Here is a 23,688-nt window from a genome sequence, read left to right as displayed (position 1 = left end):
CTACCTTGAACGATTGTTAAGAGGGCTCAATGAGATAAAGGATGGTAAAGGATTTTGCAAAATGCAAATGTTTACTCACTTAATTGTTTCCACAGATGCGCGCTTAAGATCGCGCACTGAGTTTACTCCTGTGGGGAAGGCTTCTACGAAGTTTGATGGGACACTGTCCCTTTAAATCCTCCCCAACCACTTAAAGTGGTTGGACGAATCAGCACATGCGCATTCCTTTGAGGGGCCGGCACCTGGAGCAACAGCCTTCCCAGAGCCTGTAGAGGGGGTTAAAGGTCCTCCCACACAGTACTTTACGCAAGCGTAAATCATGACTGAGGGCACTATATCATGCAGAGAGCCCAGTCCCTTTTTCGCGCCCGAAGGCTCCTCCCCGCGCAGCCAATCAGTAGGCCTCGCCCTTTGCAATAGCCAATGACAGTGAGCGTAGGGGGCGTGGCTGGGCGTCCGGGGGCGCGGCCTGGCGCCGAGAGAAGCGGCGGGGCGAGCCGGGGGCTCTAGTGAACAGCGGAGCCGGACGGGGATCGCCGGCGGGCGGCAAGCGGAGGCGGCCCAGGCCCGGCAGTCTCCGAGATGTCACGATGGCTGTGGCCATGGTCAAACTGTGTGAAAGAGCGGGTCTGCCGCTACTTGCTGCACCACTACTTAGGTCACTTCTTCCAAGAGCACCTCAGCCTGGACCAGCTCAGCCTCGATCTGTACAAGGGCAGCGTTGCCCTGCGAGACATCCACCTGGAAATCTGGGTGAGGAGCCAGGCCCGAGTCTAGGAAGGTGCGGAGGGTGGGAGCGCAGCGACCTGAGGCTCCCTGCGGCAGGATCGGGCTGGGGGATCAGGCACCGAGCGTAGAGAGGCCAGGGGAATCTTGCCCTCTCCAGGCGTCAGAGGCACCCCGGCTGGCCTCTTCAGTTCCTTACCAGAGCCAGAAACTGAGCGGGAAGGGGTTTCTGTCTCCACGGGAGGAGAAACTGAGGCTGGAGAGGGCGAGATCACCTGTCTGGAGAATGCAAGACAAACTCGTCGAGTTTGGAGGCTGAGTTAAGGAGGGTGGCTCTCGGGCTGAGGAGGGGCTGGGGAGGGAGCGTACGAACAGAGCTGGGCCAGGGCAGTGACAGACTTGGGCCTGCGCAGCTGGTGGGGGAAGCTGGTAGGGGTCTGGAGCCCTGGCGAGGACACCTGTGGATCATGTGCCCTGACCTCTTGACCCCACTGTCCTGGGCCCGTAGGTGGGATCAACAAACCACCGGATGTGTATGTCAACAACCGCGTCAGTACCAGTGTTGATCAACACCTCGTGTGCCTGGGTCGCTGCCTACTTCCTGCTTTTGGGAGAGTGGGATGGGCCAAGTGGGTGTCTAGGGAGGGACTGGATGGCCCCCACCCACATTTCCCACCGACCTGCCAGCTCAGTGTCCCTGCCTGGAGGGAGACCCTGGAGGAAAGGTGGGGAGATCTGGCTTCAAGCCGGGAGGAGGCCAAGGGAGATGCTAGGGAGGCCAAGAGGTGTGAGGTCAGAGGCTTGAGGCTGGGAACGGTGAGGAGCCCTGACGCACAGCTCAGCTGACCTGGGGAGCTTTGAAGGAGCCACCAATTAGAGGCGCGTCCTGGTCAATCCACCAGGTCCAGAGCAGCAGGGGTGGGCATGGAGGCAGGGACTTCCCAGTTTTGTGGCTGGACTCAGGGGTCTGCTAATCTGGGCAGAAGAGCTAGGCTTTGGGGGTAGGCCAGGCCCTGGTGAGCAAATGTGGGGTAGGATAACCCTGGGCCCTGAACTGGGGGCACCCCCCAGTGGCCTGCTGTCTGTGAATTCTGGTGTAGGAAGCCCTCTCTGACCTCTAACCTTAGCCTCTAGGGCCATTTCTAGGCTGCCTCTTTATTTTTATAGAGACAGGATTTCGCTATGTTGCCCAGGCTAGTCTTGAACTCCTGAAGGGATCCTCCCACCTCAGCCTCCCAAAGTGCTGAGATTATAGGCGTGAACTACCATACCCAGCCCTAGGCTTCCCCTTCTTACTTTCAGCTCCAGAAAACACCCTACTCCTGTTCCCTGCCCTCTTGTTGGGGATTGAATTGGCTTCTCTAGGGCCCTGGTGGAATGCAGGCACTTTCTTGATAACCAGCCCCTCCTCCCAGTTCAGCTTGCAGGCCCCGCTTTGAAGGCCCCCAAAGAAACTGAGTATCTGGGGCCTCTGAAGTGGCATAAGGAGAGAGAGGCCCGGATCCCAGTCTCAGTCCCTGTTGTATACTGGGTGACTAGATTAGTCCTGTCTCTAGGCCTGTTTCCCGAGCTGTGGGTCTCTGGGTGAGGAATTTGGACTCCCATCTGCCCTGCCATGTGCTTTTTTATTCTTGGATCCAACCAGTTTACTGAGGCCCTTTCTGGGTGGACCTGGGGTCACGGGGGAGGTAGATGGGGTACAGCCCTCCAGGAGCTTCCAGGTTGGCAGGGGTACAACTCCAGCATGGACATTTTAGCCAGGGGCTCAGCCTTGTGCCTCACAGAGAGGTACAGCTACACTAGGTGTTTGTGGTTGGGGGGTCCCATCTGGCATCAGGTCAGCCCCTCTCTCGGACACTGTCCCTTTGAACTCTGCTCACCCAGGGTGAACATGGGTATTCCGGACTCTGCCACACATATGCCCATGTTGTTCTGGGCACGCAACACACCACCTTCTACCAGCGCCTATTCCCCCCTCCCGTTATTCTTCAGCTTGCCCCTCCTCTGACGGCCCAGGCTGGGTTAGGCGTCTTCCCCACGGCTCCCCCACCGGCCCCCTCACCACCTCCCAGCACCTGCTCACCTCTGAGTTTCATCCTAGTTGCTCTGAGTCCCTGCCTGGAGCCTAGCTTGGCTGGGGAATGAAGACATTTTGTTTACCCATCTAGTCTCAGTGTCAGCATGTAGAAAGTGCTCAGTAAATATTATCTTGAATTAAGTGGTGAGGGAAACATTTGCTCTGGCTTGAAGGATTAGGCACCTTTGGGTGATGGGGTAGGGGGGCTAGCCTGTAGTAGGGGACAGCATGAGCATAGGTAGGACCTTGTAGATAACACGTGGAGGGACGGGCAAGCCAAGGGTGCTCTCCAAGGCACCATGGCCAGATAAAGGCTGTGCCAGCCTGTGGGATTTGGGGTTTCCCTGAGCTGGTTTTGTCTCTTGCTTGCTGCCAGTCTGTGAACGAGGTGCTGGAGTCGATGGAGTCACCGCTGGAGCTGGTGGAAGGCTTCGTGGGCTCTATCGAGGTGGCCGTGCCCTGGGCTGCTCTGCTCACCGACCACTGCACAGTGCGCGTGTCCGGCCTCCAGCTCACCTTGCAGCCCCGCCGGGGTCCAGGTGAGGGCAGGGCGAGGCTGGGGGCAGGCAAGTGGGGAGAGTGGGCCAGGGCGTCCAGGACCTGACTGGGCCTGCCTGCCTTGAGACCTCGTTTCTCCCTACAGCGCCAGGGGCTGCCGACTCACAGAGCTGGGCCTCATGCATGACCACAAGCCTGCAGCTGGCCCAGGAGTGTCTGCGGGATGGGCTACCAGAGCCCTCTGAACCACCACAGCCCCTGGAGGGGCTGGAGATGTTTGCCCAGACCATTGAGACTGGTGAGCAGGCCCCTCCTGGCCGCCCTGTCTCCTGCCCTTCAGTGGCACACAGAACAGGGGCTCCAGACAACGGCATGGCCACCCTGGTGCCCAGATGGGAAATTCTACCTCCCTTTTGCTGCTCCACCTGACCTGAGACCCCTCCCCGACTCCTCAGTGCTTCGGAGGATCAAAGTGACCTTCCTGGACACTGTCGTGAGGGTGGAGCACTCTCCGGGTGATGGGGAACGTGGTGTGGCCGTCGAGGTCCGTGTGCAGAGGTAAGGGCAGGCTGATCTGGCGTGGACTGGTGTGAAGATGGGGAGTGGGGGCTGCTGGATGGCCCCCACCCGCTGCCTAGGTTCCTGGGAAGAGGCAGGGTGGATCTGGATGGGCCTCGGTGGTGGTAGGGTTGGGGAGGTGGGCTGCATCGTGACCCTGGACTGGTGTCCAGAGGCCAGGTGATACCGGCCCAGAGTGGCCGAGGCCCCAAGAACCAAGTTAGATGCTGAGGGTCTGAGGAGCAACGGCTGGCCTGAGCCTCTGGGCTGGACATGGCGGTTCAGGACGGCCTGGGGATGATGGGGCAGCTCTGCAGGCCAGGCTTCCTGAGCCCGTGCCCCTAGAACAGAGCACTGTGTGGAGAGAGGGGCTCCAGGCCTGGGGTGGCCAGGGCACGGGCTGACCCTACACTCTCCAGACTGGAGTACTGTGATGAGGCAGTGCGGGACCCAAGCCAGGCGCCGCCGGTGGACGTGCATCAGCCGCCTGCCTTCCTGCACAAGCTGCTGCAGCTGGCAGGGGTCCGCCTGCACTACGAGGAGCTCCCTGCACAGGTGAGTGGGCTCTGATTCCCACAGCCCCTGTCTCCTATCCCTTGAGCCCACTGACCCCCCTCCCATCCTTTCTGACCATCTCTGACTCTATTTTCTCAACGTTCCCCTCTTGTATCCTCCCGCCTCCCAGGAAGAGCCTCCAGAGCCCCCCTTGCAGATCGGCAGCTGCTCAGGGTACATGGAGCTGATGGTGAAGTTGAAGCAAAATGAGGCCTTCCCTGGCCCCAAGGTGGGTCCCCAGGCTCCTGGGGACGGGGTGAGTGCCCCATCTCAAGACTCCTCCTCCTCAGCAAGGCTGATTATCTGCAGACCAGAGTGGGGGATGTCAAGTGGGAGATTTACTTCCTTCTTGGCAGCTAAAGAAACTGAGGCTGTAGGTCAGACGCAGGGTTCACGCCTGTAATCCCAGCACTTTGGGAGGCCAAGGTGGGTGGATCATCTGAGGTCAGGAGTTCAAGACCAGCCTGGCCAACATGGTGAAACCCCGTCTCTACTAAAAATACAAAATTAGCCAGGGATGGTGGCACATGCCTGTAATCCCAACTTCTTGGGAGGCTGAGGCAGGAGAATCGCTTGAACCCAGGAGGCAGACGTTGCAGTGAGCCAAGATTGCACCATTGCACTGCAGCCTGGGCAACAAGAGCGAAACTCCATCTCAAAAAAAAGAAAAAAAGAAACTGAGGCTGAGAGGGCAAGTTGTGGCCCGGTTCATACAGCTAGTTGGTAACAGAGTTTAGCTTGGCAGCCAGCATCCTGCTTTCCCAGGGCGAGGGCCGGCGGGTGGTAGCTCTTAGAGGAGCTGGGTGGTGGGCCTAGGCTCCATGGCTGCCTCCTTGGCCCCCAGTTGGAAGTGGCGGGACAGCTGGGCTCCCTGCACCTGCTCCTGACCCCGAAGCAGCTCCAGCAACTTCAGGAACTGCTCAGCGCCTTGAGCCTTACAGGTGAGGCCTCTGGGTGGCATGGGGGTGGGGTGGCTGGGAGGGCCAGCCCAGACTGAAGTCTCCTCCCCTGCAGACCACGAGGGCCTGGCTGACAAGCTGAACAAGAGCCGCCCGCTAGGTGCCGAAGACCTGTGGCTGATTGAGCAGGACCTGAACCAGCAGCTGCAGGCAGGGGTGGTGGCTGAGCCCCTCAGCCCAGACCCCCTTACCAACCCCCTTCTCCACCTGGATAGCACTGGTGGGTGTGGGGTCAGACCGTGGTTGGAGGGGCAGCTAGTGTGGGTGCAGGAGCCTAGGGGCTGTCCTTGACACTCCTCACTTCACCCACAGACCTCTTCTTCTCCATGGCTGGCCTCACAAGCAGTGTGGCCTCAGCCCTCTCTGAGCTCTCCCTCTCCGATGTAGACCTGGCCTCTTCTGTGCACAGCGACATGGCCTCCCGCCGGCTCTCTGCCCAGGCCCACTCAGCTGGTGAGTTGGAGCACCCTGGGGGTAGTCCAGGGACAGGAAGGACTGGAAGAGGCCTTAGTGCCGTGGGATGTCAGAGGCACACAGGAAATCCCCAGCGATGCCTGGATATCTACCATCTGTGACTTGGTTCCCTGGGGACCAAACGAGGTGGGAGCTGGTGATACAGTGGACAAAGCCTAGGTTTTTCAGTCATTGATCTTAGTCAAGCACTTAAACTCTCTGAGACTCAGCTTCCTCTTCCATAGGAAGAGAATGGTGAGATCGGCCTTTGCCAGGCTGTATATTTGGGTTCATGTTTATTGAGAGCTTATTGTGGGTGGGTGCTAGGCTGGGTGCTTTATCACATCCTATCCTTCCAGCACACTGTGGAGGGTTCAATTGAGCCTGGGCAGAGGGCCTGGCCTACTGGAGGCACCGGTGTCACCCCTTCCTGACCAAGCCTTCTGCCAGAGCCACATGGTGGGGCAGACTTGGCCTCCCAACCCCCAGCCTGGTGGCGAACTATTGCTCCACCTGGGGTACCCAGAATCTCTTGGGAGCCCCTGATGAAGCCTCTGTCCCCTCAGGCAAGATGGCCCCCAACCCCCTCCTGGACACCATGCGCCCTGACTCGCTGCTGAAGATGACCTTGGGGGGTGTGACCCTGACCTTGCTTCAGACGTCTGCCCCATCTTCCGGACCACCTGACCTCGCCACGCACTTTTTCACCAAGTTTGATGCCACCAAGGATGGGCCCTTCGGTTCCCGAGACTTCCACCACCTTCGACCATGCTTCCAGAAGGCCTGTCCCTGTAGCCATGTTCGGTATAAGCCCGAGGCCAGGGCCTGAGGAGAGACCATCAGAGCCCCCTAAGTGCACCTTTTGACGCCTGTCCTCTTCCCCGCAGGCTAACGGGCACAGCCGTGCAGCTGTCCTGGGAGCTACGGACGGGCAGTCGGGGCCGGCGGACAACCAGCATGGAAGTGCACTTCGGGCAGCTGGAGGTGCTGGAGTGTCTGTGGCCCCGGGGCACCTCCGAGCCTGAGTACACGGAGGTGAGGGCAGAGGCAGAATGTGTGCGAGGCGGGGTCTGGAGGTTTGGGTGGCTGTGGGGCCAGGCCTGACCCTATGTGCCTCCCGGGTCCCATCCCAGATCCTGACCTTTCCTGGTATGCTGGGCTCCCAGGCCTCAGCTCGGCCCTGCGCCCATCTGCGCCACACACAGACCCTGCGCCGTGTGCCTAAGGTAACCCACCTGCTCCAGGCCACCAGGCTGTCGGCTGCTCCCCATGGCATGTTGACCCCACCCTGGCCTCTGCCAGGGCCTCCTCTGCTGCCCAGCCCTGTCCCTCTTCCCCTGTGCTCCACATCTCACCATGCTGGGGCCCTCAAATACCTGCCTGGCCCTTCCCATGCCAGTCTCTGAGCCTGGTCATGCCCTTGCCCTGTCTCAACATGGCCCCCTGGCTGGCCTCTGTGGCTAAGAGTGGCGCATGTCGGGTGGCTTTTACAAGTAAACAAGCACATTTTGTGCATCGGGCAAAGGTGGGGCAGGCCTCCTTAGTGCCCTCGTGGCCCCTGCCCCAGCTCTTCTCCCACTACCAGAGAGGGCCTTCCTGTCCCACCCCCTGAGTACCACTCAGCCCTCACTGACCTGAACGCCCTCGCCCTCAGAGCCGACCCCGGCGCTCAGTTGCCTGCCACTACCACTCAGAACTGGCCCTGGACCTGGCCAATTTCCAGGCGGACGTGGAGCTGGGGGCCCTGGACCGGCTGACCGCCCTGCTGCGCCTGGCCACTGTACCTGCCAAGCCTCCAGCCGGCCTGTTGGTGAGAGGCCCCGCCAGGGCCAGGCCGGGGGTGGGTGCAGGGCCTGGGTCCTTCAGCTCTTGGTCACAGTGGGAGGGGCTCCGATGGCGGCTCTGACCCCCAATCCTCCTGCAGACAGAGCCCCTGCCGGCAATGGAGCAGCAGACGGTATTTCGGCTCTCTGCACCCCGGGCCACGCTGCGTCTGCGCTTCCCCATTGCCGACCTGCGGCCTGAGCGGGACCCCTGGGCGGGCCAGGCCGTGCGGGCTGAGCAGCTTCGGCTGGAGCTGAGTGAGCCCCAGTTCCGGTCAGAGCTTAGCAGTGGGCCTGGTCCCCCAGTCCCCACCCACCTGGAACTCACCTGCTCCGACCTACATGGTAAGAGCCCCCGAGTGACAGAACTTGGGGCAAGAGGCCTGGCTTCTGGGAGAGGTGGGCTTGGGGCTATGGAAGGGGCCCAGTCACAACCCGAGCAGCCCCTGGCCCAGGCCTTTACCAGCTCTTGGGGTCCCAGCACTGCCTGTCCCTGGCCTCCTCGCTGACAAAGGGTGGACCCTTTGTCTCTGGCTTTCTCTGCCCACCAAGGTGTGTGTGGAGTCGGGGGCACAGCTCTGAGCCGACCCGGGCATTGGGGAAGAAATAGGAAAAGGCAGCAGTGAGACCCCCCTAATTCCCCATCTCCCTCCAGGTATCTATGAAGATGGAGGGAAGCCACCTGTCCCCTGCCTGCGTGTCTCCAAAGCCCTGGACCCCAAGAGCACTGGGCGCAAGTACTTCCTGCCCCAGTAAGTAGGGGCTCTGGATGGGGCCCAGGAGAGGAGGGTTCTGCTGGGGGTGGCAGGGGGCCAGTTTGGAACTGGGTGCCGGGGGCCCTGCAGGCCAGTGACAGGCCTGTGCCCCGGCAGGGTAGTGGTGACTGTGAACCCCCAGTCCAGCAGCACACAGTGGGAGGTGGCCCAGGAGAAGGGAGAGGAGCTGGAGCTGTCAGTGGAGAGTCCCTGTGAGCTGCGGGAACCTGAGCCCTCGCCCTTCTCCTCTAAGAGGACCATGTATGAGACAGAGGAGGTGAGACTTGGCCCCACCTCTTCCCAGGACCCCCTCCCGCCCACCGCCCGGGTTCCTGCCATAGAAGCCACCTGTGTGGCTGTGGGCCAGGGCAGCACGACCAGCTGGGGTGGGCATGAGCTGACCCAAGACCAGTGAGGATTTCGGCTCTTCCATTCTTTCCAGCCAATCAGAGTCTTTCTGAAAGGGCACTGGTGAGGGCAGGCCCCTCGGGAGCATGGGTCCTCAATTGGAAAGATCAGGTCCCGCTCCACCTGACTGGTCGATCAGCACTGTACACTTGGAGAGGCAGTTAAGGGCCAGGCTCTGCCACTTGGTGACTGTGTCATCACCTTGGGGAGTTACCTGACCTTGAAGAGTTACCTATAGATGAGTTTCTTCCCCTGGAAAATGGGCACCATGACCTGTCTCTCTTTTTTTTCTTTTTTTTTTTTGAGATAGAGTTTTGCTCTGTCACCGAGGCTGGAGTGCAGTGGCACGATCTCGGCTCACCACAACCTCCGCCTCCCAGGCTCAAGCGATTCTCCTGCCTCAGCCTCCTGAGTAGCTGGGATTACAGGCACGTGCCACCATGCCTGGCTAATTTTTATATTTTTAGTAGAGACGGGGTTTCACCATGTTGGCCAGGCTGGTCTCGAACTCCTGACCTCAAATGATCACCTGCCTCAGCCTCCCAAAGTGCTGGGATTATAGGCGTGAGCCACCGTGCCCGGCCTAATTTTGTATTTTTAGTAGAGACAGGGTTTTACCATGTTGGCCAGGCTGGTCTCAAACTCCTGACCTCAAATGAACGCCCGCCTCAGCCTCCCAAAGTGCTGGGATTATAGGCGTGAGCCACCGCGCCTGGCCTAATTTTGTATTTTTAGTAGACACAGGGTTTCACCATGTTGGCCAGGCTGGTCTCGAACTCCTGACCTCAAGTGATCTGCCCTCCTCACCCTCCCAAAGTGCTAGGATTAGAGGTGCGAGCCACTGCGCCCAGCCTAACCATGACCTGTGTCATAGGCCTGTTGTGAGGATGAAAGGAGTTAACATACCTGAAGCCCTTAGAACAGCACAGGTGTGCCATCAGCACTGTATCCATATGGCTATCATGCATCCCCAGTAGAGAAGGGCTCCTATGAATGAATGAATGATGAACGATAGGAGGGCAGGACTGAGACCAGAGACGGGCCCCAGCCAGCATCTCTAAGATGGCCCTCCTGCTCTTTCCACCTCACCCTGTCCAGATGGTGATCCCTGGAGACCCTGAGGAGATGAGGACGTTCCAGAGCCGGACCCTGGCACTGTCCCGCTACAGCCTGGAAGTGATCCTGCCCAGTGTCCACATCTTTCTGCCCAGCAAGGAGGTCTACGAGAGCATCTACAACAGGTGGAGACGCGGGGCCAGCAGGGCGGGACTGGACACGACGTGGGCCTGGCCTCCCTTACCTGCTGTCCACCCGCCTGTCTCAGGATCAACAACGACCTGCTCATGTGGGAGCCCGCAGATCTGCTTCCCACCCCTGACCCCGCCACCCAGCCCTCGGGCTTCCCCGGCCCCTCAGGCTTCTGGCACGACAGCTTTAAGATGTGCAAGTCAGCCTTCAAGCTGGGTATGAGAGGTGCTAACGCAGGGCTAGAGGGAGGACCCCCAGGTCTGGGAAGGGCCAGGCTAGCCCTTCGCGGTCTCCTTCCCAGCCAACTGCTTTGATCTCACCCCAGACTCGGACTCGGATGACGAGGATGCCCACTTCTTCTCAGTGGGGGCATCAGGCGGCCCACAGGCCCCTGCCCCTGAGGCCCCAAGTCTTCACTTGCAGAGCACCTTCTCTACACTGGTGACAGTGCTGAAGGGGCGGATCACAGCCCTCTGTGAGACCAAGGTGAGTGCAGCCCTGGGCAGGTGGGCCCCAAACTTCAGAGCTCCCATTGGCGGCAAAGCAAGACCAGCACGAGCAGCTCCAGGTCAAGAATGTGGAGAGCAGGAGGCCTGAGTGGGCAGCGCCAGCCCACCCACGCCAGCCTGCCCACCCTATCACAGCCCATCAGCTCCTTCTGACCCCCTGCTGTATGTAAAGCACCATGCTAGGGGTCGGGATGGGCATGGAGCACCCACCGTTCCCACTCTGAGGGGGCAGACCCGGAAGAGATTATTTTTCTCCTGGCAGAAGAGGCAAGTGCCATCCAGGGCCTCCAGCAGCGTCCATGGTGGAAACTGGAGCTGACCCCCTTAGGCCAGGGCTCCAGGAGCCGCCAACCCCCCAAGGGCTTGAGGGTTGCTGAGTGCAGTTGGGGAAGCCAGGCCGTGTGCTCCTTCTGCAGGATGAGTGTGGGAAGCAGCTGGAGGCTGTGCATGGGGAGCTGGTGCTGGACATGGAGCATGGTACCCTCTTCAGTGTCTCCCAGTACTGTGGCCAGCCAGGACTTGGCTACTTCTGTCTGGAAGCTGAAAAGGCAACACTCTACCACCGAGGTGTGAGGCCTGGGGGCGGGTCACCACTGGGGCCCAGGGTTGGGGGTGGGGGGCTTTCAGGACAGATGTGGGCCCTGGGTGGAGTGGGTAGCCAGTTGGCTTGGCAGGGGGCTCATGAGACCCCTCCCCAGCGGCCGTGGATGACTACCCGCTGCCCAGTCACCTGGACCTTCCCAGTTTCGCTCCCCCGGCTCAGCTGGCCCCGACCATCTACCCATCGGAGGAAGGGGTGACCGAGCGGGGAGCCTCGGGCCGCAAGGGCCAGGGCCGAGGCCCCTATATGTTGTCCACTGCTGTGCGCATCCACCTGGACCCCCACAAGAATGTGAAGGTACGGGCTTGCCTGCCAGATACCCCTCCTGCTAGCCTGGGCTGTGGCCCCGGTGTGCGGTGGGACCCCAGTGTGTGGTGAGGCCCCAGTAAGCGATGAGGCCCCAGTGCGTGGTGTGGCTGGCCTCCCCACTGCCCTGACTGTGCCCCCCCACCCCCAGGAGTTCCTGGTGACACTGCGGTTACACAAAGCCACCCTGCGCCACTACATGGCCCTGCCCGAGCAGAGCTGGCATTCCCAGGTGAGTGTGGGTGGTGGGCAGCCACATGGCCCAGTGACTCTGGACTTCTCTTTTGGGCAAGCAGGTCTCTAGGTGGGAGGAGGCCAGTGGGAGGAACATGGACTGGGCCACAGCTGACCTTGGCCGGAGCTCCTGGGCAAGGGGTGTGGCAGACAGCTAGTGGGCAGGAGGTGAGGTGCCAGGCAGGGGTTAGAGGAGGGAAGACGCCACCTGATCCTCACTGCTTCCTCCTGCCCTGGCCTCTGAAGCTGTTGGAGTTCCTAGACGTGCTGGATGAGCCTGTGCTGGGCTACCTGCCCCCGACAGTCATCACCATCCTGCACACACACCTGTTATCCTGCTCTGTGGACTATAGGTACCAGGCTGGGTGGGCCAGGGGCTGGGGACGGGGATGGGCTCTCAGGTGTAAGGAGCCGGCCCCAGCCTGAGTATCACCCCCAGGCCACTCTACCTCCCCGTGCGTGTCCTCATCACCGCGGAGACCTTCACTCTCTCCAGCAACATCATCATGGACACCTCCACCTTCCTGCTCAGGTATGCCGGCCACCCCGCACCGGGCCATCCCACCCTCACCGGCTGTCCATCCGGGTGATAGTCCCATTCTCAGGAATGTGGATTGTTTCCGCCTTTCTAGAGGGCAGTTGGACCCTCCTGATCAGAGCCTTATAAGCATTTGTGCTCTCTGACCTGGTAATCTCATGTCTGGGGGTTGTCCTAGGATATGAGAATAAGAGAGGTGGAATTTAATGCTTATGTAGTATAAGTTAAAACAGTCAAAACGTATCAATTAAGTCACAACCCTCACAACCTGAGCAAATAAGCATGGCCCACCTAGTAGGTAGAAAACCATGCAGGGATTAAGGTGAAGCTGAAGAATCACTTCAAAATATAACAAGATGGAGGGTGCAGTGGCTCACACCTGTAATCCCAGGTGTGAATCCTTTGGGAGGCTGAGGCAGGCAGATCACAAGGTCAGGAGTTCGAGACCAGCCTGGCCAATATGGTGAAACCCCGTCTCTACTAAAAATACAGAAATGAGCCGGGCGTGGTGGCAGGCGCCTGTGGTCCCAGCTACTCGGGAGGCTGAGGCAGGAGAATCACTTGAATCCGGGAGGCGGAGGTTACAGTGAGCCAAGATTGCACCACTGCATTCCAGCCTGGGTGACAGAGCAAGACTCCGTCTCAAATAAATAAATAAATAAATAAATAAATAAATAAAATAGAAGATGCCACAGTACAGTGTTTACTCAAATAACATTGGATACAGGACTACGTATGTTTTAAAATCAGTTTATGAAGGGGTGTTTATATATGTCTTGGTGTGCAGCTGCAGAGAAAGTTTGGAAGGAGATGTGTATGGTGGTTTTCTCAGAATTAGGGACTAGGAATGATGAATGATTTTTATTTTCTTTATTCTAAAATATCTTAAAGGAGTTTTCATTACGTTACCCTTAAAATAAAGACTTTTTTTTTTGAGACAGAGTCTCGCTCTGTCAGCAGGCTGGAGTGCAGTGGTGCAATCTCAGCTCACTGTAACCTCTGCCTCCTGGGTTCAAGCGATTCTCCTGCCTCAGCCTCCCAAGTAGCTGGGACTATGGGCACCCACCACCACACCCAGCTAAGTTTTGTATTTTTAGTAGAGACAGGGTTTCACCTTGTTGGTCAGGCTGGTCTCGACCTCCTGACCTCGTGATCCGCCTGCCTTGGCCTCCAAAGTGCTGGGATTATAGGCGTGAGCCACCATGCCCAGCCCTCATTATTATTTCTTTTTGAGACGCCAAAAAGAAGGATCAACCGGATCCTTCCCCCAGGTGCTGGGGCTGGAGCTGGGTGGAAGGGGGCCACAGGACCTTACTCTCGCCTCTGCTGCAGATTATGTCTGTGTCTTGGATGTCGCCCAGGCTAGAGTGCAGTGGTGTGATCTAGGCTCACTGCAACCTCTGCCTCCCTAGTTCAAGAGATTCTCCTGCCTCAGCCTTCCAAGTAGCTGGGATTACAGGCACCCGCCACCATGCCCAGCTAATATTTGCATTTTTAGTAGATACGGGGTTTCACCATGTTGGCCAGGCTGGTCTCAAACTCCTGACATCAGGTGATCTGCCTGCCTCAGCCTCTCCAAGTGCTGGGATTACAGGCGTAATCCTGTACGCTGCGCCCAGCCAAAAATAAGGACTTATTTTAGAAGAACCACAAATGCAGTGGGGAGAAAAATGGACACCCCTTCCCAGGACTGTCGTGAGGCCCCATCGAGGTGTCAGAACTGCAGGCACTTTGAGAGCTGCAAGTGCTGCCCACCTCCTGCTGCCTGCTGTCTGGGCCTTCTCCCTATTGTGCAGGCAGGAACGCTGAGGCTGGAGGGGCCTGTCCATACCACTTCCTGTGGGCTTGGGACCCCTCTGCTCGGCTCCCGTGGAGCTGCCGCCTGCAGCGGTGCCCGGGCCCTTCTCAGCCCTGTTCCCCCCCAGGTTCATCCTCGATGACTCCGCCTTGTACCTGTCCGACAAGTGTGAGGTGGAGACCCTGGACCTGCGGCGAGGTGGGCAGGGCCGGGACTGGGCTCCCTCCCCTCTGAGGGACCACCGCCCCGGCCACACCCAGAGCAGCCAGGTGTCTCCCAGCAGCTGCTGGCCGGGTCCTTAGCTCCCACACGTAGCCCGCACAGCAGGGACTACACCTGGATCAACCGGATCCTTCCCCCAGGTGCTGGGGCCGGGGCCGGGTGGAAGGGGGCCACAGGACCTTTCTCTCGCCTCTGCTACAGATTATGTATGTGTCTTGGATGTTGACCTCTTGGAACTTGTGATTAAAACCTGGAAAGGGAGCACCGAGGGCAAACTGGTGAGTGAGGCTGTCACTCTGGCTCCTGGAGCCAGAGCAGGTGCGGGGGCCGAGGAAGTCTTCAGGGGCTGCTGCTCCCTCATGTGCCCGGGCTCCATACGCAGTTCACACCTGCCCTTCCTGGGCTGCAGTTAGCACCCCTCCTGCAAAGGGCCACAGTACAGCCCTGGGGGGGAGGTCCCTCGATGCTGGCTGAATGAATGAATGGGTTTCAGCCCTGCCACCAGAGGACGCTGCAGCCAGCGCACCAGCGAGGCCTTGGGAGTCAGCCACCTTTGTGGGTCCCCAGATTCATCTCCTGTAAGATGGAGATAACCTGCCCTGCCTCATGCAGAGCCCTGCACGGAGAGTGGGGTAGGGTGGGTGGGCACACTCCTGCTTCCGTGGATGGCCCTGGGCCAAGCCCCTTTCACCCTCTGGGCTCAGTTTGCTCATCTCTTCAGTGGAGTTACTGGGCAGGTCATCCACTCCAGGAGAGACCATCCCTGTTCTGCCTGTGGCAGGGTCAGAACTGCAGTGCCCTCCCAGCGAGTGGGTGGGGCCAGCAGGCAGTGGCCCCTGTGTTCACATAACTGCTCCCCCCGCCCCGCCCGCAGAGCCAGCCGCTATTTGAGCTGCGCTGCTCCAACAACGTGGTACACGTGCACAGCTGTGCCGACTCCTGTGCCCTGCTGGTCAACCTGCTCCAGTACGTAATGAGCACAGGCGATCTGCACCCCCCACCCCGGGCCCCCAGCCCCACGGAGATCGCCGGCCAGAAGGTACAGGTGAGGCCTGGCCACACAGGCTACCAGAGCTCGGCCAGGCCCCTCCCCTGCCATGGCCCTCGGGCCTGGGGTTGGGGGAGCCCTGGGGGCCGCCCTCGTCCTGTCTCACTCATTGCTCCTCCCCTGCCTGGCCCAGCTCTCGGAGAGTCCTGCCTCTCTGCCCTCATGCCCCCCAGTGGAGACGGCCCTCATCAACCAGCGCGACCTGGCCGATGCCCTCCTGGACACCGAGCGCAGCCTGCGGGAGCTGGCCCAGCCTTCAGGTGGAGTGGGGGTGCTGCGGGGACAGCAGACACAGTCAGGCACCCACTGTGGGCGCCTCTCCAAACTGGCCTCTCTCCTATAGGTGGCCACCTCCCTCAGGCGTCACCCATCTCCGTCTACCTATTCCCAGGTGAACGGAGTGGGGCCCCGCCCCCTTCACCACCTGCTGGCAGCTTAGGGTCGTGCTCAGAGGAGAAGGAAGATGAAAGGGAAGAGGAGGGTGATGGAGACACCCTGGACAGTGATGAGTTCTGCATCCTTGATGCTCCCGGCCTGGGCATCCCGGTGCGTGGTGGGAGGGGTGGACCAGTTTGCTGTCCAGGCAGGTGTGTTTGGGGTGGGGACGGAACACTCAGGGGTGGTTGCCTGGCCATCTGGAGCTCCTGTGGTGAGAGAAGCAGGCAGGAGGTGGCCGCCATCACTTGGGGGGCGGTGCTAGGTCTGTGCCACCCTAGGGAAGCAGCCCTGATGCTGGGCTTTGATGGAGTGGGTAGATTTCCAGAGGAAGAGGAGGCCTGGTGTTCTGGGCAGAGGGACTGGGACATTCAAGGGATGGAGGAAGAGGAGAGGGCAGTTAGCAAGAGGGATGGAGAACCATGTGGCTGCAAGGGCCGGTGGGAGTATCTGAACTCACCGAGGTCTTAGGAGGCAAGGCTGGCAGGAGCCTGGGACTCTCAGGCTCCTCTTGGACAGACCACTCAGGCATAGACTCAGGGGACAGCAACCCAGAAGTGTCATCTTTCATCAAAAACAGGGAGGAGGCCAAGCATGGTGGGTCACACCTGTAATCCCAGCAATTTGGGAGGTCAAGGTGGGAGAATTGCTTGAGTCCAGCAATGAGAGATTAGCCTGAGCAACATAGTGAGACCCTATCTCTATAAAAAAAAGTAAAATTGGCTGGGCGCAGTGGCTCAAGCCTGTAATCCCAGCACTTTGGGAGGCCGAGGAGGGTGGATCACGAGGTCAGGAGATGGAGACCATCCTGGCTAACACAGTGAAACCCCATCTCTACTAAAAATACAAAAAATGAGCTGGGCGCGGTGGCGGGCACCTGTAGACCCAGCTACTCAGGAGGCTGAGGCAGGAGAATCGCTGGAACCCAGGAAGCGGAGCTTGCAGTGAGCCGAGATTGCGCCACTGTACTATAACCTGGGCGACAGAGCAAGACTCCGTCTCAAAAAAAAAAAAAAGTAAAATTAGCCAGATGTGGTGGCACATGTCTGCAGTCCCTGCTACTCAGGAGGCTGAGGTGGGAGGATCGCTTGAGCCTAGGAGGCAGAGGTTGCAGTGAACCGTGATTGTGCCACTGCACTCCAGCCTGGGTGACCGAGCATGACCCGACCCTGTCTTTAAAAAAAAAAAAAAAAAAGGAAAAAGAAGTGAGGCCAGGGGAGAAACAGGAGCTGGGGCTGGGGGCAGCTGGGCTGGATCGAACATCTGTGTCACATGTCTCTACCTGGCCTCCTTGCAGCCCCGAGACGGGGAGCCTGTGGTGACACAACTGCATCCCGGCCCCATCGTTGTGCGGGATGGTTACTTCTCACGGCCGATCGGCAGCACGGACTTGCTGCGGGCACCTGCCCATTTCCCAGTGCCCAGCACTCGGGTGGTGCTACGTGAAGTCTCCCTTGTCTGGCACCTCTATGGGGGCCGAGACTTTGGCCCCCACCCCGGCCACAGGTGAGGAGGAGTGGGTGCAGGTGGCAGCTGGTGAAGGTTGGGGCTCAGGCTGGTCCAGCTCTGACTTTCAGCAGCTGGAGACCTTGAGCCCCATCCACCCCAGGTGGGCCTCAGTTTCCTTGTCCTTCCTTATCCCGCCTGCCTCCCAGGACTGGGGCTAGCGGGGGTCTCTTGTCCCAGGCTAAAAGGCCTGCTGAGGACAGGGAGGGAATGGGGTTCCTCTGAGTCAGCTTGGCCCCTGTCCCTCTTCCCAGGGCAAGAGCTGGCCTCTCGGGTCCCAGGAACTCCCCTTCCCGCTGCTTTGGCCCCAACCGGCCCCAGAACTCATGGCGCACGCAGGGGGGCAGCGGGCGGCAACACCATGTCCTCATGGAGATCCAGCTGAGCAAGGTGAGTGGGGTGGCGAGTGCCTACTGCACATGTGTGTCATAGACCAGCGGGCCTTGTTCTCGATGTCACGTGTAGCAATGACTAATGCAGAGGAAAACCCCTGCCTTTGTAGTGAAGGAAGCCAGGCAGGGACCAAGATGTATCGAGTGTGTCCGATGGTGAAGAGTGCTCAGGGGAAAGTCTGCAGGGGTGGAGGAGACAGGTGTGCTGGGGAGGGTCTGGAAAGTCCTCTTCCAAAGGCACCGTTTGAACAAAGACCTGAACAAGTGGGGATGTGAGCCAGGAAGAGTTTTCAGGCAGAGAGGACTGCGTGAAAGCCACAAATTGGGGCCAGGCATGGTGACTTATGCCTGTAATCCCAGCACTTTGGAAGGCCGAAGCGAGCAGATCACCTGAGCTCAGGAGTTTGAGACCAGCCTGGGCAACATGGCGAAACCCCATTTCTACTAAAAAAAAAAAAAAAAAAAAAATTAACCAGTTGTGGTGAGGTGCACCTATAGTCCCAGCTACTCAGGAGGCTGAGGCAGGAGAGTTGTTTGAGCCCAAGAGGCAGTGGTTGCAGTGAGCTGAGATCGCCCTACTGCATTCCAGCCTGGGCAACAGAGTAAGACTCTGTTTAAAAAAAAAAAAAACAAAAACTGGAAGCATCCTGGCGTTTCCAGGAGCAGCAGAGCCTGCGCATAACCAGCGACCCAGAATATTTCTTTTGGGTCTTACAAGAGACGAACCCCTCAGGGCTTTTGAGGAGAGGCCTCTGTGGGGCTGGGCTGTGCAGCAATCAGGGAGGGCTAGTGAGCAGGTTCAGGAGAGCCTAGATGGGGGCTGGCCACAGGTTCAGCTGCGGATGGGGTGTGTGTGAGATACAGAGAGTGGTGCAGGGGGTTCAAGGTTTGGGCCTGGGAAATTGACCGGGGCAGGGCAGTCCCACTTGCTTAGAGTGAGCCAGGCCAGTGCTGGGCTTCCCAAGGAGCCGCTAGAGGCAAAGGGCAGACGGGCCTCAGGCTGCTCGGGTTGGTGGGCTGTGCTACAAGAACTTGGGGGAGATGAGTGTCAGAGCAGGGCACCAGGGGCCTCTCTGAGACCTGATGGCCAGCCGGCGGGTGTGCAGGAAGAGGGGGAAGGAAGGCTTTCCACGGAGAGGGGCTACGAGAGCAAAGTCCTGAAGGCAAAACAGGCCTGGACTCTTTGAGGGGCAGAGACCAGTGCAGCTGGCATGGGAAGCAAGAGCAGGGGCAGGTCTGGAGGGAGAGGCAGGTCCCTGCTGGGCATAGAATAGAGAAGGGGTTGGGGCCGGGCCTGGTGGCTCATGCCTGTAGTCCCAGCACTTTGGGAGGGCGAGGCAGGAAGATCACTTGAAGCCAGGAGTTCGAGACCAGCCTGACCAACATTGTGAAACCCTGTCTCTACTAAAAGTACAAAAATTAGCTGGGTGTGGTGGCACATGCCTGTAATCCCAGCTACTGGGGAAGCCGAGGCAGGAGAATCACTTGAACCTGAGAGGCAGAGGTTGCAGTGAGCCGAGATCGCGCCACTGCACTCCAACCTGGGCGACAAAGTGAGACTCTGTCTCAAAAAAAGAATAGAGAAGGGGTCTGGGGCCAGCCCTTCCCACCCTCTTGGGGCCCTGTTTACCTGGCCAGGCCTCTGTCCACCCCACAGGTAAGCTTCCAGCACGAAGTGTACCCAGCGGAGCCAGCCACAGGCCCCGCGGCCCCCAGCCAGGAGCTGGAGGAGCGACCGCTGTCCCGTCAGGTGTTCATCGTGCAGGAGCTGGAGGTCCGAGACCGGCTCGCCTCCTCCCAGATCAACAAGTTCCTGTACCTACACACGAGTGAGCGGATGCCGCGACGCGCCCACTCTAACATGGTATGAGCGACCTGCACCGTCCACCCTGGGGCAGGGCACAGGACCGTCGGAGACACATCTTCACACATGCATGGATTCACACACATACACGCATTCCCACACAAACACCCAGGTTGTTTGTGAGCCTGGGAGGAGGGCAGAGCTAGGGGCTGTGTTAGCGAAGGGAACAGCGTGTTCAGAGGCAGGGTGGCTGGGTGAGCTGTCAGGGAACAGCTGGGTGAGCTGCTGCCCCAGAGGCCCAGCAGGCGCCCAGAACTCACCCTCTGCTCCCAGCTCACCATCAAAGCGCTGCATGTGGCCCCCACCACCAACCTGGGTGGGCCTGAGTGCTGTCTCCGCGTCTCGCTGATGCCCCTGCGGCTCAATGTGGACCAGGTGAGTGGTCTACGTGAGGGCAGAGCCTAGGGTGACCCCACTGTCTCCAGGCCTCTGAGTCTGATCCACATCTGGACCTCTCCCTTGCAGGATGCCCTCTTCTTCCTCAAGGACTTCTTCACTAGTCTGGTGGCCGGCATCAACCCTGTGGTCCCAGGGGAGACCTCCGTTGAGGGTGAGAGGCTGGGCTGGGGAGGGGAGCATCTGGGCCTTCTGCCTCTCAGGACAACCCAGGTTCCCAGTCATCCCTGGCCCCATCCCCAGTCTGTGACCTCCCCTCCCCTAGCTCGCCCCGAGACTCGAGCCCAGCCCAGCAGCCCCCTGGAAGGACAGGCCGAGGGCGTAGAGACCACTGGTTCGCAGGAAGCCCCAGGCGGTGGACACAGCCCCTCCCCTCCTGACCAGCAGCCCATCTACTTCAGGTAGGCTGCTGGACTGTGGGCGGGGGTCCCTGGGCCAGATTGCTGGGGGCCAGGCCAGTGAGCAAAGAACCCCCTCTTCCTGCTCCCCTACCCAGAGAGTTCCGCTTCACGTCTGAGGTCCCCATCTGGCTGGATTACCATGGCAAGCACGTCACGATGGACCAGGTGGTAAGTGGGGCGGTAGGATGGGGTGGCCACATGGGGTCAGCTGTGGCTGAGTCCCTCTGGGGGCCAGGTCTTGCATCCAGGCACCATTAGCAGCCAGGGCGCTCTCCAGTGGCTCCCATGGGCTGGCTGGCTCCCTGAGTCCCATCGGGTAAACCTGGACCCCCTCCCTCTCCCAGGGCACTTTCGCTGGCCTCCTCATCGGCCTGGCCCAACTCAACTGCTCCGAGCTGAAGCTAAAGCGGCTCTGTTGCAGGCACGGGTGAGTCCCCAGCACCCCAGCCTCTCTCCAGGGTCCCTGATCTTCCCTCTGTTCTGGTCCTAACTGGTTGTGTGGCCTTCGCCAAGTCATCACCCTTCTCAGGGCCTCAGTTTCTCCTCTGTAAAAAGGACGCAGTTGGCTGGGCATGATGGCTCACACATTCAGGCATTCAAGACCAGCCTGACCAACATGGTGAAACCCCGTCTCTACTAAAAATACAAAAATCGGGCGGATCATGAGGTCAGGAGATCGAGACCATGGTGAAACCCTGTCTCTACTAAAAAATACAAAAAATTAGCTGGGCGTGGTGGCGGGCGCCTGTAGTCCCAGCTACTCGGAGAGGCTGAGACAGGAGAATGGCGTGAACCCGGGAGGCGGAGCTTGCAGTGAGCCGAGATTGCGCCACTGCACTCCAGCCTGGGCGACAGAGCGAGACTCCATCTCAAAAAAAAAAAAAACAAAAAACAAAAATCAGCCGGGCATGGTGGCATGCACCTGTAATCCCAGCTACTCAGGAGGCTAAGGCAGGAGAATTGCTTGAACCCGGGAGGCGGTTGCAGTGAGCCAAGATCGCACCACTGCACTCCAGCCTGGACAACAGAGCAAGACTCCATCTCAAAAAAAAAAAAAAAAGAAGAGGACGCAGTCCCTTTGCACATGACTGGGTGGGACCACAGGGAGAGTAGGAGTGCCCACAGTACTTGCCACAGGGGTACTGAGTCCTCTTGGCCCCACAGTCCCTCCATGTGTGGCTCTACCTCACCTTCTGCCTCCTCACCTCCCTGCCCTGCCAGGCTCCTGGGTGTGGACAAGGTGCTGGGCTATGCCCTCAACGAGTGGCTGCAGGACATCCGCAAGAACCAGTTGCCCGGCCTGCTGGGAGGCGTGGGCCCCATGCACTCGGTTGTCCAGCTCTGTGAGTGTCTAGGTTTGGAAGCCCTCGAAACTGCTTTTACCCTTGGGCAACCTAGAAGCTGCCATTGGGAATAAGAGGAGGAGGTGGGGGCAGGGCAGCCTCGAGTGTCTCTGAGCGCTCCTTCCCCCCAGTCCAAGGGTTCCGGGACCTGCTGTGGCTGCCCATTGAGCAGTACAGGAAGGATGGCCGCCTCATGCGGGGGCTGCAGCGAGGGGCTGCCTCCTTTGGCTCATCCACAGCCTCTGCCGCCCTGGAACTCAGCAACCGGTTGGTACAGGCTATCCAGGTGAGTGGGTGCCCTGCATCTGGGCTGTGCAGGACAGAGCAGCTGGAGCCCTCTGCACCACAGCTCCCTGGTTCTGTCCTCAAAGCTCTTCTGAGAGTGGGCAGTCTGGGTATGACAGCCCTACTTCATAGAGAAACAGCCACGGAGAGGCTAAGTGACTTGCCTGGGGCCTCCAAGCCAGGTCTCCCGAGGCCCACAGGGGCTCCCGTGCCCCCCCAGGCCTTCAGAGCCCACTGTGTCTCCTGCTCATGGCATGTCTTATACAGGGGGGTGGAGGACGGCTGTGTTTGCAGACTAAGAATCTGAGGCCCAGAGGCTGCCCTGGTTCATTCAGGCCATGCACTTCGCTAGGCCAGAAGGACCCCAGGGGAGCTGGGGAGCCAGTCTCGTGGGCAGTTGTCAGATGAATTCTGTAGGGGATCGATGGTCCTAGTCGGCTAAGGGGTGAGTGCAAGTGCATGGTGCATTCTGGAACCTGCAAGCTTAGACCCCAACAGGACAGTGGGCAGGGCTCCAGGGTAGGTGGGAGGGATGCATGGGCACCAGGGAACCCCCGGGAGTGTTCAGTCAGGTGGGAAAGAGTGATGGCAGGTGAGATGCTGGGCAGAGGATCTGGCGGACAGCAGGAAGGATGGGCCCCTGACCATCTGGCAGGGGCGTCTGGGGGGCCAGACAAGGAGCGGTCAGTCTCAGGCGTGCAGCTGCAGCAGCCATGCGGAACCTGCTGAATGTGGCGGTCAGCAGGAAGAGAGGTTTGGGTTGAGAAGACTTTAGGAAAGTCCCCTGAGGAGTCCCATGTTCCTAGATTCCCTGAGCAGAGTGGCGGGTGCCTAGGAAGGGGAGGAGAAGTGGGAGGAAGTGGGGAGTGAGGCTGAGCAGGACCCCCTAGGCCAGCACAGTGACAGGCAGGGAGGCTGAGGGCTGGTGGGGTCTCAGACTGTCCTGGGGGCCTGGGGCTGATGTGTGCCCCAGCCAGCTGTCCTCATCCAGTGCTCCCATGTCCCCCAGGCCACAGCTGAGACCGTGTATGACATCCTGTCCCCGGCAGCCCCTGTCTCCCGCTCCCTGCAGGACAAGCGCTCTGCGCGGAGGCTGCGCAGGGGCCAGCAGCCTGCCGACCTGCGGGAGGGTGTGGCCAAGGCCTACGACACAGTGCGAGAGGTGACCAGGTCCCCGCCCTGCCCCAGTCCCCCATGCCCATCTCCTCACATAGACCCCACCCGCCCTGACCTCTGGCTTCCACAGGGCATCTTGGATACAGCGCAGACCATCTGTGATGTGGCATCGCGGGGCCATGAGCAGAAGGGGCTGACAGGCGCTGTGGGCGGCGTGATCCGCCAGCTGCCCCCGACCGTGGTGAAGCCGCTCATCCTGGCCACGGAGGCCACGTCCAGCCTGCTCGGGGGCATGCGTAACCAGATCGTCCCTGACGCCCACAAGGACCACGCCCTCAAGTGGCGCTCGGACAGTGCCCAAGACTGAGCCAGGGGTGCTCAGTACCCACAGAGTGCTGCCCACCGTGCTCCTGAGCCTCCCAAGGGCTGCAGCCCACGATCCCGGCCCGGCCTGGCCCTTCAGGGGATGGCCACTGTGAAGGATGCCTTCCCGGCCTGCCCGTTGCCAATCTGCTGTGAGAGGGGGGCCTCCCTGCCTTGGGGCCTTAGCCCTGGCTCTGCACTTTTCCTCCGGGGAGAAAGGACACTGCCCCTCCCCCACCTGGGCCCACACCGCTGCCTTCTCCCAGGACGG

The 23,688-nt window shown here is 59.8% G+C and overlaps 1 protein-coding gene across 4 annotated transcripts; it reads left to right on the top strand.

Moving 5' to 3' along the window:
• The first annotated feature begins 482 nt into the window (after nucleotides 1-482).
• On the top strand, nucleotides 483-23,516 carry ATG2A (autophagy related 2A). 4 transcript variants are annotated; one of them, XM_032153353.2, is made up of 41 exons: nucleotides 483-753; nucleotides 3,180-3,342; nucleotides 3,447-3,599; nucleotides 3,757-3,859; nucleotides 4,279-4,414; nucleotides 4,545-4,643; nucleotides 5,259-5,355; nucleotides 5,429-5,593; nucleotides 5,686-5,826; nucleotides 6,393-6,630; nucleotides 6,714-6,861; nucleotides 6,960-7,052; nucleotides 7,481-7,636; nucleotides 7,751-7,994; nucleotides 8,305-8,401; nucleotides 8,522-8,681; nucleotides 9,911-10,053; nucleotides 10,137-10,276; nucleotides 10,386-10,546; nucleotides 10,986-11,136; nucleotides 11,268-11,467; nucleotides 11,628-11,708; nucleotides 11,957-12,063; nucleotides 12,150-12,242; nucleotides 14,174-14,244; nucleotides 14,470-14,546; nucleotides 15,143-15,307; nucleotides 15,450-15,576; nucleotides 15,660-15,862; nucleotides 17,049-17,257; nucleotides 17,512-17,647; nucleotides 19,307-19,513; nucleotides 19,787-19,888; nucleotides 19,979-20,063; nucleotides 20,175-20,310; nucleotides 20,406-20,478; nucleotides 20,655-20,737; nucleotides 21,532-21,653; nucleotides 21,785-21,939; nucleotides 22,948-23,100; nucleotides 23,185-23,516. In XM_032153353.2, the coding sequence occupies exons 1-41, from the start codon at nucleotides 583-585 to the stop codon at nucleotides 23,419-23,421; spliced, it is 5,781 nt and encodes a 1,926-aa protein (XP_032009244.1). In that variant the 5' UTR covers nucleotides 483-582; the 3' UTR covers nucleotides 23,422-23,516. The 4 variants fall into 4 exon arrangements, with proteins under 4 accessions (XP_032009244.1, XP_032009243.1, XP_032009242.1 ...); XM_032153352.2 differs by having other exon boundaries at nucleotides 15,143-15,313; XM_032153351.2 differs by having other exon boundaries at nucleotides 10,362-10,546.
• The last annotated feature ends 172 nt before the right edge of the window (nucleotides 23,517-23,688 follow it).

This window comes from Hylobates moloch, unplaced genomic scaffold, assembly GCF_009828535.3.
Source record: "Hylobates moloch isolate HMO894 unplaced genomic scaffold, HMol_V3 SCAFFOLD_5, whole genome shotgun sequence".
NCBI lineage: Eukaryota > Metazoa > Chordata > Mammalia > Primates > Hylobatidae > Hylobates > Hylobates moloch.
Note: the sequence above shows the minus strand (reverse complement) of the source record. Positions and strands in the feature narration are given on the sequence as shown.

Bases quoted from the DNA above. Each gene is read 5' to 3' on its own strand.
- ATG2A (XM_032153350.2), top strand. From the start codon at position 583: ATGTCACGATGGCTGTGGCCATGGTCAAACTGTGTGAAAGAGCGGGTC. The intron at 5,356-5,428 runs GTGAGGCCTCTG...CCTCCCCTGCAG, and splicing joins CAGCGCCTTGAGCCTTACAG to ACCACGAGGGCCTGGCTGAC. The intron at 7,053-7,480 runs GTAACCCACCTG...CCTCGCCCTCAG, and splicing joins CCCTGCGCCGTGTGCCTAAG to AGCCGACCCCGGCGCTCAGT.